The sequence below is a fragment of the Scomber scombrus genome, chromosome 13 (genome assembly GCF_963691925.1).
Source record: "Scomber scombrus chromosome 13, fScoSco1.1, whole genome shotgun sequence".
NCBI lineage: Eukaryota > Metazoa > Chordata > Actinopteri > Scombriformes > Scombridae > Scomber > Scomber scombrus.
The window spans coordinates 7,392,648-7,404,809 of NC_084982.1; the positions used below are offsets into that span (position 1 = coordinate 7,392,648).

Consider the following 12,162-nt stretch of genomic DNA (forward strand, 5'->3'; position numbering starts at 1 on the left):
TGTGTGTGTGTGTGTGTGTGTGTGTGTGTGTGTGTGTGTGTGTGTGTGTGTGTGTGTGTGAGAGAGAGAATGCGTGGGTGTGCGCTGAAGTTTGCATTCGCATCGTGTCTGTGTGATGGAGTCAGGCTGTACACATAAATCTGAGTGCAGACATGTGAGTGGATGAATGTAACATGTGTGTGTGTCAAGAATGAACAAAGTGCTCTTTACCTTATGTGTGTGTGTGTGTGTGTGTGTGTGTGTTTGTTTGTTTGACAGTATGTGCAGGTGTAGGCAATATATTCTCACTGCCATGTTTCTGGTGCAGAGATTGAACAGAACAAGAACACGGGGTACAAAACATACTGTAATATTCTTATCTTTCAGTGCACAATCGGTTACTCTTGCGCATTACAGTATTTTGCCCACCGGTGCCGGGGTCATGACGGTCTGTCAGTCTGTGAATCAGCAGGGAATGACACAACCATCATTCTGATGATGAATCTTTTGCTGTCTCCCTTTTTTCCTGAAAGATCTTATGCTCTCATCCTTGCTTCGTATAAACTTTCCTACTTTCCCTCTTCTTCTATATCATCTTTTTTGTCTTCAACTTTCTTACATGTCTCTTTTTCCTTATTAAGATTAACAATATGATTCTTCATTCATCCTCTGAGACTGTCTCTAGAGCTATTTGTTTAATGAGTAAATAGGCGTTCGATATCTGCAGGCTTTGTCTTACATACATATGCAAGCGCACTCTCCTGGGCTGCTGGTACCAGAAGGGATTTGCATACATAACCGAAATGGACATCTGCAACCCAGACCTAAGATATGGACAGCAGCTTGTGCATCTGGAATCATGCGTCCTCTAGATACCCCTGTACACATTGTGAGTGCACACATTTGCACATTTGCTCTTCGCTCACACTCTGCGGTAAGCGTGCTGTGCCCTGGAGAAACAAAGCACTGCAGTGGAAAAGGAGGGATTGAGGAGGAGTAAAACAGAAAATGAGATCCCCCTCCTCCTCCTCCTCCCCTGCTCTCCTCCTCGACTGGCTGGGCTATTTATATCGAGCAGGATCCAATCTTAGCAGCAGCTGCAGGGGACACAGCCAGTCAGGGAGAGCCCGTGCTTCCCCCCTGCTCTATTTTTAGCAACAGGACAATTTCAAACAGCAGCACTATGCTATTCTTGTCTCTATGTTTTGCTTCCTCTGCTGCTGCTGTACCAGCCAAAGGCGCGTGTTGCATGTTTGTTTGCTTGATGGCAAGTAAAGAAAAAAAAAAACCCTCAAGGCTTGTTAAATTGCAGCGTGTGCACATCTGTGTGTGTGTTGTTGTTTTTGTATAATTAGCCGTGGTAATGTCATGTGTGAGCTCTTATCACGAGATCCTTTTAAAGGTGATTGTCTCCTCATCCTCGGCTAACCATTTGATCCTTAAAATTTCATTTTATATTTACACTTTCAGGGCTGCACATGGAGTGGTGTGACTGATCGGTCTCACCATAAATATACATCATCCACAGACACTCTTTCATAGTAACAGTCCTATTTTAAGTCTCTTTTCTCAGCTCTTTTCTTTTCCCCCCCCATTTTCAGTCTTTCTTGTTTTATTCAGTCTATTTTAGTTGCTGTATATAACTTGGCCTTTAATTGTGTTTTCAGTATGGCCACAAGGGGGCAGTCTAACCAGTAACTAATTTGATTCGGCCGTAGATGGAGGCCAGTTTGCTAACTGACAAAAAAAACCTTACACAAACAATTAATTCACAACTCTTAATGAATGATATTGCTCTCTGTTCTTTACATTACTGTGTGTACATACATCAGCCCCGTGGCCCTCTCGCAGGTTGTACGTGAGGTCGTGCTGTATCTCGCTGATGAACTTCTGGGCGTACTCGGGGTAGAGTCGCAGGACCTCGCGGAGACCCTTGAGGCTGATATACTGCAGGTCGCAGTATGTCAGGGCTTTGACGTTGGCGTTGGTCTTGATCACCTGCTCCTTCGTCAGGGAGTCCGAGCCAATCAGATCTCCTTTACCTGGCACAGACACACAGACAAAGGTTAGACAAATACACAGAGATGCAGAAAGACATATATATATATATATATATATATATATATATATATATATATATATATATATATATATATATGGGTCAATGACGTATAAGGATTTAGAACAACTCAATTGTAGAATAATAAAAACAAGCATATCTAATGCAGTAGTTCAAACATTCAGAATGTTGTGTACCTGAAGATCCATATTATACATTTGAAATTAAGTGATTTTAGTGGGTTTTTCAAGATTAATTGGCACTGGCCTTAAAAAAAAGTCATGTGGTGCAACCATGATTCATCTTGAAATAAATCAATTTACTTAACACGCTTCACATATTTTTTTACAAGTTTTCAGTAATATAAAGTGTTTGGAAACAAAGTATTTTTTTTTTTTTTTTTTTTTTAATCTTTGTAAATGATGGTCTTTTATTTATATAAGACATTTCAAGATGAATCATGGTCGCACCAAATGACTTTTTTTTAAGGCCAGTGCCAATTAATCTTGAAAACCCCCCATTAAAATCACTTTCAAATTGTAATATCAATTGTCAGGTACACAACATTCTGAATGTTTGAACTACTGCATTAGATATGCTTGTTTTTATTATTCTAAAATTGAGTTGTTGAAAATCCTTATACGTCATTGACCCATATACGTATAGGTCACTGAAGCAGTTATTGGCAGTGAGTTTATTTTCCTTAGCTGTCTCCTCCCGAGGGAAACGGATCAGCATCAGTGAAGCTAGCTGAATAAAGTAAACAAGCTAGCTGTCTAGGTAGCAAATCCTCAAAGTCAGAGGATGAAAGGAATGGACCTGCAAAGTCATTTCAACATCAGTGGGAGTGGGAGGATGTGTTGGATTGTTTAATGTAACTGCAAATTCATTGTTTCCACTTAAAAATGCCCTTTCCAAAAGACACCTGCACAAAGTAGCATTAAGCAGTTAGTACTATCTTCCCGAATGTCAAAGTTGGCACAAAAAAACAGCAACAAGTGTGGATGAGATTGATAAATCTATACAGACTTTTGATGTTGAATTGCAGAAATAGCAACAATTAAAGGTGGCATATTTCCCTAATATTTCTCCTATGACAAAAGCTATCTGCTCCAAGCATACGTTAACACTGCTTTGGCATTGTTATGAACATGACATTGAGAGTCACTACTGATGTTCCAAACAGAAAACAGCTGACTTAAACATGATATCAGATTGAATAGGCAGGAAGAGTCTCACAAAGAAGTTGCATTATGACAAGTGTAGGCTTCAGTCTGTTTTTTCATTATGCTACTTTGATTTTTTCTCTCTTTTTATCTGTCTCTTATGAGCCTTATAGATGGAGAATACTAGACAGCTGAAATACCCCTTTAATATATACTGGATTGTAAATGACTTCTAGCTCAACAATTTCCTTGTCTTGTCAATTTACTTGTATAACTCTTTCTCTGAGCAGTACTGCAATGAGACCCAGTTTTTCTTCTGGCTTTTCTTCAGCCACTCTCATGCAAAACAATTACAGGATCTGAAAAGGTGATTATTTTTCAGAACACATTTTTGGGCACCATCCACTGTTTCTTTTGAGGTAATCATGTTGGAGTGGATTATTTTTTGAAAACCCTGACGGGCTCTGTAAATATAATGCAGATAAACTGCCTGTTGGCATTTTACAGCACAACTAAACCACTGTGGGAGAAACAGAGTCGTTCAAGGTAACAACAAGATACACAACAGTGCTGCTCAGGCTAGTATTTGCTTTATTCCTCAAAATTATATAACCATACAGTGTATCCATGCACTTTTCATAAAAACTAGTGCCTGAGCACATAATGTCAAAAAGAGAAATATAAATGTATTATAGTCAGTAATTGATGAGGCAGTATATGAAGTTATTTACATACAGTCTATGCTTTTGACAGACAAAGCCCTGCTGAATGCTTTCGGGGGCTGCACTGACGCACCACTGAGAAAGGGAAACGAAAGGAAAAGAAAGGGAGTGGAAAGTGGGGGCTGGAGGGAAATGAGCAGAGAGGGAACAGAGGCAAGATGGAGGGAGGCAGGGCAAGGTAGGGCAGAGGCAAGCAGGGAACTAAAATGGGTGATAGAGCGTGGGGGGGGGACTGAAAAGAGGGAGGGTGAGAAGACGAGGAGAGGAAAGGTGAGAGAGAGGAATTGGAGAGTGACACGGTGTGGGGGTGGTAGGAGACTAGCATGGATTGATTGAGGATAAATGGATGGGTGGCAGGGGTAGAGGGTGAGGGGTGGGGGGGGAGTGAGAAACAGAGAAAGAAGGGGAGAGGTAGAGTGAGCATGAGCTCGGAGCATGCCATGTGAGCCACAGTAGCTATTGGACGCAGACATCTTACCATCTCCAAAATAAGGGAGGTTTTTTTAATATGCAAGGGTATCTTTCTAATTCAACACTCAGCCGAGGTTTGTGATGCACATGGGGCATTGAAGCAGGGTTAGGCTAACCCTAACCCTAACCCACCTAACCCTAACCCATTTAACCCTAAACCAACTAGCCCTAAAGCAATAATACATACACTATTCAGTCCAACTCTGCTTTAATTTGTAGGATGTATTTGGGTATTTTAGGTGGAACACTGCCCGGCCCAGACATTTTGACAACAGCTAAGTTAGCTTGCCCACCCGCCTGCACAGAGAGCAGCTGTGCACACACCCCTTCAATCGGGTTGAGGGTTGCCAGGATGACAGATGGGTTGAAATTGTATATAGTGTGTGGATTGTGTGTGTAGATGATTTCATAGATGATCTGGCAACGTGGGTAACATCAGACAAACATATAAAACTCAGGGATCCACATATGACGATTATTTCATAATAAAGTTTGAGGGATATGAAAATGAAGGGAAAAACAAGAGAATGGGAGAAAGCTGGGAGAAGGCCTCGAAATACGGGAGGAACCTGGGAAAGACGGAAGTGTTGGCAGGTCTGACTCAACAGCATCCAACCCTCCTCTGCACCCCCCCCGCCCCCCATCTGTGCTTCTACTTAATTTAGCATGATGGGCCCTTAACATGCTCCGTCTGTCTCTCTATCTTTTTCGCATCACTCACATCTCCACTCCTCCACTTCTCCCCCCTAAACCCCCCACCCCCACACCCCCAAACCCCCCTCCACAATTCAACTCGAATTGTCTTTGTCGCAGAGATGATGGGTGGCAACGGAGCCGAGAGCGACAGCAGCGCCGGGGAGAGCTTTCGCTGATAATCACAGCGAAAATGTTAAACTGAGCAGGAGATGAACACTTCAAAATGACGTTTAAGAGTGTGTATCTGTCTCGTCTTGAGTGTGTTTGTATATGCGCGTCTGGGTAAAGACAGAATCTCATAAAAGAAGCTCATTTAAACAATGCCAGCGATTTGGAGCCTTTCATGTACGGTACCATTTGTCTCCAGTTTTTCTTTTTAAATGTGGAGTTTCAGTTTAAATTCCATACATCACTAGTTTTAACACAGCAGGATGATCTTCAAACTGTTGAATGGCAGCTATATTATGCTGATAAGCCTTGTGGTGGCACTCTAATTAAAGGCCCCCTAACACTTCAACATCAAGAGTTAACTGCTCACACTGTCACCAAACCCGCTTTTCTTATCCAGCCAAGCTTACAAATCAGGCAGCTGTGCCTCACATGGGGTGTGATAAAAGGAAAGGTCAGTATTTTTAAACCTAATTTGGATGTTTCACACAATATTAATTCAATTTTAAAATCCTACATCCCTCCATACAGAACACTGATTTGGTGGGATGGTCAAAGTAAAGGTCAATTAAAGATGAAATTTACAGGTTGATGTAGCTATTACATTCCTGGTCCTGGTTTAATGAAATTTGTAGGAAATTAGTCTCAGGTGTCTGCGTCATCTCCGCGGGACCAACAGGTTTCATTAGTCATGCATGAATCCATTGCTGTTCCTTAGTTACTATCAATGTGGGGAGGAGAACTGCAGCTCTGGTAAAATGGATTCCACTGGGTTTAAATGATTTTGCTGCTAATTGGTGTGTGTGTTTGTGTGTGTGTGTGCGCTTGGATAGCTGATTGAGTGTGTGTTTGTAATTCAGAATTTCATAAGCATAACATGGAGCAACCTAGTCCGACATAGGTTTGAGGATTGGGTCAGACTGACTCAGTGTGAGATTAACCTTTTTTAATTACCAACATGGACATACCTGGAGTAATTCTGTAGATGCAGGTTCTCGGTAAAGGCCAAGATGGCCTGTAACATGTGGAGAGCACCCTGTGCTCTGCAGGGCTCCGCTCGATCCACACTTCAGCATTAATAATCAAACTGCTTTAATAATGTAAAATCTATTCATTATTAATACCAGCACAGCACTGCATTCTGTCTATTGATGTGTGTGTGTGTGTGTGTGTTTGTGTGTGTGTGTGTGTGTGTGTGTGTGTGTGTGTGTGTGTGTGTGTGTGTGTGTGTGTGTGTGTGTGTGTGTGTGTGTGTGTGTGTGTGTGTGTGTGTGTGTGTGTGTTTGTGTGTGTGTGTGTCATGATCAAGATCAAATATAGGCCAGGGGCTTGGCATTTGAAGATAAATCCACTTCATCTAACACACGCACACACAGATTGACACACGTGGAAATTCATGCGCACAGGTATAAACCATTAATTCAATACATCTTGACCTTTTGAGAAATTAACTTCGGAGACATGTACATATGTCCTTGACCCGTAAATGCATATCCACCCCCACCCCCACCCCCACACACACTACGCATTCACACAAGCACACGTCAGAGGAGCTTGCCCTGTTTGCTGGATTAGTGTTGCAAAAGCTTTGAAGCACATCTAGAGGAAATTAGATTGCAGCCTGCGCGACAGCCAACTAAAGAAATTATTTTAAACTCTCGTCACAGGTGTGCTTCTGACCGCACAATTTTCCTATTGCTTGATTCTTTTCAATGTTGGTATGATAACAGCTAAACATCTGTTTATTCACATTTTTCATTTAGAAATTGCTCTGCTTGTCTACATAATTACCTCAAATAAAAGTGAACCTCTGTAGCGACACAGGGATGGACTTGTGATGTTACCGGAGAGAGAGAGTGCTGAGTAAACTATTCACTCTGTTGCGTCTTATACAGCAGTGGCCGGTCACGGAGACACCTAATAGTTCAATATATATTTTCTCACATGCCACATGCAGCCATGCAGATCATTTTGGTCTTATCTTTTGAGGTTTAAAGTTATTCATGAGTTTTCTTCCATCCCAATTCAACAGAGGTGAATGGAAATTCAGATGTGTTCTTCAAAGCTCTGAAAGTTTCTTTTTAAAAGTTAGTGTCCATGTTTCTCTGCTTTAAGCTACAGATCTCACTGGGAATGGAGTAGTTCTGTGCGCATCCACCTCAGTGGGATAGATGCTGGCTACAAAAGTAGTGCCAGGGGGAGTTTGTTGTCCTTCCTGTTAATCTAAAAGATTTTCAAACCCATAGCTGAATATTTAGCTGATTTAGACAACTACTCAACTAAGAACTTTGTGTGAGATTTGAAGAAAAATGTCTTATTTCTCTGTATACACCTTTCCATAATGTTGCCAGACCCTTGTAAAAACAATCTGAGCAGTCAGTGATAAAAACAAGCACTTTCAATGAATGTACATTTACAGGTTGCTATTGCCCCATCAGATTACATTGCAGCCTGTTTCACAGCTGCCAGTTGAAAGCACCTTCGCTCAAAATTTCCAAAAATTGTTGTCTTCCCCATTAGACACAAGAAGATGGGAAAATATTGTCCAGGTTGAAAAATACTGAAGTTTCCCTTTAATAAAGACTTGGTCAGGTTACCAAAATATTACAACAATACATTAACACCAGAAATGATAGTGTATGCAACTCTCCACTACTCCAACACTTGAAAATGCAGTTTGGAGCACTGATGAACAGGCCGACTTTTGTTCGACAACTCACATCTGCATACAATAGGGTCCTTGCCTTCAGCTCGGTCCCTAATGAATAAAAACTGATTTTGCCATAAAATGGGCTTCTCTAAATGTAGATAAACTGAAAAATATACTTCAGTATCAACATGTAGATAGTGTTTGATCTACTTGACAAGTCAATACTTGACTGTTTCATGGATGAAATGTGTATAAAACATTTAAAATATTTGTTCATGAAGTCCATCATCTATCATCCGTCTATCCATCTCACTTTGTCAGTTCGCTTCATGCAACATTGTGCATAAGGCCTCAAATTGGTGGGAAACATTTAGCAAATGTAACTTTGGAGTGTGTGTTCTGTGTGTAGGTTGGTGGTGATGGTGTAGATGTGATAATTATTTGTAGTATTGGTCACTACACTTAAATACAATAATAGAATAATACATAATAAGTAAAATAAGTATTAGACTAGTTTGTATGTTATCATTGGACACGTAACTGCTTATATGGTGAATATTTTATAGATGTTTTGTGGCCTTGTGAATGGCTTGGCCTAGTAGTTTATAACTCTGCTGCTTTCTAAATAAGCATGACAGTGATGAGAGACATCCCTCATCAATCAAATCAACACAGGCTAATGGTGAGCAGGGAAGGGCAAAACCTCACCTCTCTCACCCTAAATTTCCATGCATTAGCCATTAAAACTCATCCATCATTCTCAAATGGAATCCAAACTTAGTATCCATGCATAAAGAGCATCTATCAATACACACAGAGGCAGCGAGACATTGCAGATAAATGGACAGCGTGCGTATCGTGAATGAGGCTCTTCTTATAAAGGGCCTTTATCTGTTCAATCAATCATTCAGATCATTCTTCTTCTATCTATCCATCTACCTGCTCATCCATCCATTCTTAATGCACATGGGTAGCCTGCAAAACTGAAATGAAACCCCAAGTGCAGCGTCCACATCAAACAGGCTAGAAAAGATGGAAATACTAAGGAGGACATTCCAGTGCTTCTGTGGTGGAAATGGAAATGGACAGAATGGAGTAAATGAAGTGTGAATTTTATTAAAGATACAGAGATGACACGTGTACTGTAATACTGGCGGTTGTGATATTTGTGGTAAAAGCAGCCGACTCTCTGCGTGACTCGCCGGCTTTTCCACCCACACGCTGTCTGCAAATCAGTGTCCTGTTTAATATTAGACTTCGCTGGAACACAAGTCCACCTTCACATCCCTAGAGACAAGTGTGAGTGAGGACATGGGATCACACCATGTTCACACACACACGCACGCACACACACACCCCTTATACTCTCTCTCTCTCCCTCACTCGGTTTACCTCCATACATCGCACTAATGTTTTCTTCACACAGTTACGCACTTATGGCATTAATCAAAATTCAATCTCAGAGTGTGAAAACCTGGACATGTGACACCTTATTCCAACCTGACCTTTTCAGACCTTTTCTCGAGACAGTTTAACCACTGAGAGAACAATTTTTCTTTTAGGGGCTTGAAGGGTATTCAAATGACTTTACTATTTGAGTCTGTTCAAAGCATTAAAGGATAAGGCTGGCAATTTTTAAAATATTTTTCTTGTACTCATCTGCTAAGTATTGTGTGTATCCAAAGCCTGATATATTGTATTTCTCTGTGCCGTTGACCTCTATTGTTGTCCACAAACTATTGAAAAATATTTAAAACATATAAATGAGCCACACCACTGCACTGTTGCTTGGCTCCAAGAATTACAGTCATGGTAGTTTGTTTAGAAACCGCTCCAATTTTCAGTCTTTGGAGAGTAGTTCAATGGAATGTGGTTATGTTGCAGTGCTAGTTTGTTGTACTACATATCACAACCTTATGACTTTGTATTGATATGACATTGTACATAACTTGAGTACAAACTCAAGATGTTGTGATATGTAAAACAATGAGCCAGTGAAACCTGTAAACAGATCTGTGTTTTGCCGTACACAGAACTACTCTCTGCAGACTAAAAATGTGATCATTGTTTTTAATATTTGGAGCCATTTCTAACCAATTTACCATTGACACACTCTTCCAGGATAAGGAACATGTCACCCAGTGCTACGGTGTAACTCATTGACATGTTTTTATAGATTTTGGATAATAGCAGAGGTGTACGGCACAGAAGAACAGATTAAGGTGTTGGACACACACAGATTAAATTATTCTAAATCCTGTGAGATCTTATTTTGGTTATGACTGAGGCAATATAGCACTACTATACTACTAAGATTTCATTTTGTGCCTAGTTATGAAACATAACTGCAAGCCGCCCACAAAACATAAACTTCACCCTGAACAGAGAACTATTTACAGCTTCAAGCTGCCGGGTGAAGACATCAGATGAAAAAAAAAGAATATTTTGAAAGCTTGAAACACCTGACAGCTCACATAACAACACGGATCAATTTTATTACACCTTCAGACCATTTTAAAAACTGCTCATTCCTTTTCAGAATGTGCCGTTTCAGTGTTTTTTGAAGACTTTTCTTTGACTGGAAGCCTTTCAGAGTTTTCCATGAAACGTGTGATCTCTAGTTGCATGAACTGTTGAACTTTGAAGTTTTCCTGGATAATATTCTCAACGCATCATCCCTCACACTCATTGTGAGACTATATACGCTTGCACACTGTTAAATGCCAAAGCGGTGACATTTCTTCTTTAAAAAAATAATAATTCTGGTAACAACTTTGATGCTACACTCTTCTCTGAGATCCCTTTGATCCTTTAATGAAGTTTGTTTCTGAGGTTGTTGAGCTTTCCCTCATCTGTCTGTTTTCTGTTCTTTTTTTTTGCTTTTGCTGCCGCCAGGAACTTAACGTGAATAAAATGTATACATCACACACAACAACACATGATGTAAATGTTTCATGAACTGGGTAGAAGCTGAACCGTGATTTCGAATAGTCAATTAATTGTTCATTAGAATACATATTGGAATGTCACTTCATCCATCTGTAGGAGAAATAGGAAACAGAAATGATCAAGCAGCCCAATTAATTCATCTGTACTCAGTGTCTATACAACCCTGACATATGTGAGGTATGATAATAGGACTTACTACATCTCTATTCACAATGCATAGAAGAATTATATCTCACAGGCTTAACACTGTGGGAAGCTGTGACTGTGTGTGTGTGTGTGTGTGTGTGTGTGTGTGTGTGTGCGTGTGTGTGCGTGTGTGTGTGTGTGTGTGCGTGTGCGTGTGCGTGTGTGTGTCACGCATGATGATAACTCTTTAAAGCAGCAGAGCACAAACAGCAGCTCTTTATCAGCTCTTTCTCAGCCCTTCCTTCCCTGTTGTTTCAGTGACACACACACACACACACACACACACACACACACACACACACACACACACACACACACACACACACACACACACACACACATCCATCACATCTGTCTTTCTGTCCCACCTTCCTCCTTCTTTCCTTCGTCTCCTTCATCAACCTCAATTTCCACTCAAATCCAGATCAAGTTGCTCTGTAGGTGTGATTGGATGAAATCAAACCCAGTACTGTGAAATTATTTTAACTGTAATCACTGAACTGAGAGATGATCTCTTTGGATTTCCCTCCGAAGACTTCAAGCCTGTACCTCTCTTAACAGCAATTGAAATGACATATATTTGCCTGGCTCTTATCCTGGTGTTCTTCAAATGAACAATTCTCATTTTTGTTAAATATGCAACGCAGTGTCCCGCAGATCATGATCATCCCTCATCATCTCATTAAGTCCAAGTTTGACAGGTAATTGTCTATCAAACAGCGGGAGTGCTGTATGGTTTTCATCCAAAACGGTAGCACAAATTTACACATTATTTCCTTCAAATAATAGGCCACCTCCATTGTATTTTAGTCTAATTAGGTAACCAGCATGTAAGCCTGCAATCTGACAGTAAACAAATCCAATCTCGCACTTTCTGAAAGTGCCAGATTTTCAACAATACATTAGCAGTTTTTGTTCCCGTCTCGCCATTAACTTGAAAACAGACTCAGAAAATCTCTGGATAACAAATAGAAAAATAGCTTGAATATTGAAGGATAAAAATAAATGGAAGCAAATGTGTTGTTAGAGTTATTTCCAAGGACGCATTAAATAGACCAAGGCAAAAAAAGAAAGAAAAGAAAAACAGACATGTTCAGCAGATGCAGTTTTTACACA

At 40.5% G+C, this 12,162-nt stretch overlaps 1 protein-coding gene across 1 annotated transcript in view; it reads right to left on the reverse strand.

Moving 5' to 3' along the window:
• Nucleotides 1-12,162, reverse strand: part of kcnh3 (potassium voltage-gated channel, subfamily H (eag-related), member 3) — a 121,849-nt gene that overhangs the window by 4,582 nt on the left and 105,105 nt on the right. The window contains exon 11 of the mRNA XM_062432263.1: nucleotides 1,807-2,021. Within this exon, the coding sequence (XP_062288247.1) occupies nucleotides 1,807-2,021 (215 nt within the window). The remainder of the gene's footprint in view (nucleotides 1-1,806; nucleotides 2,022-12,162) is intronic.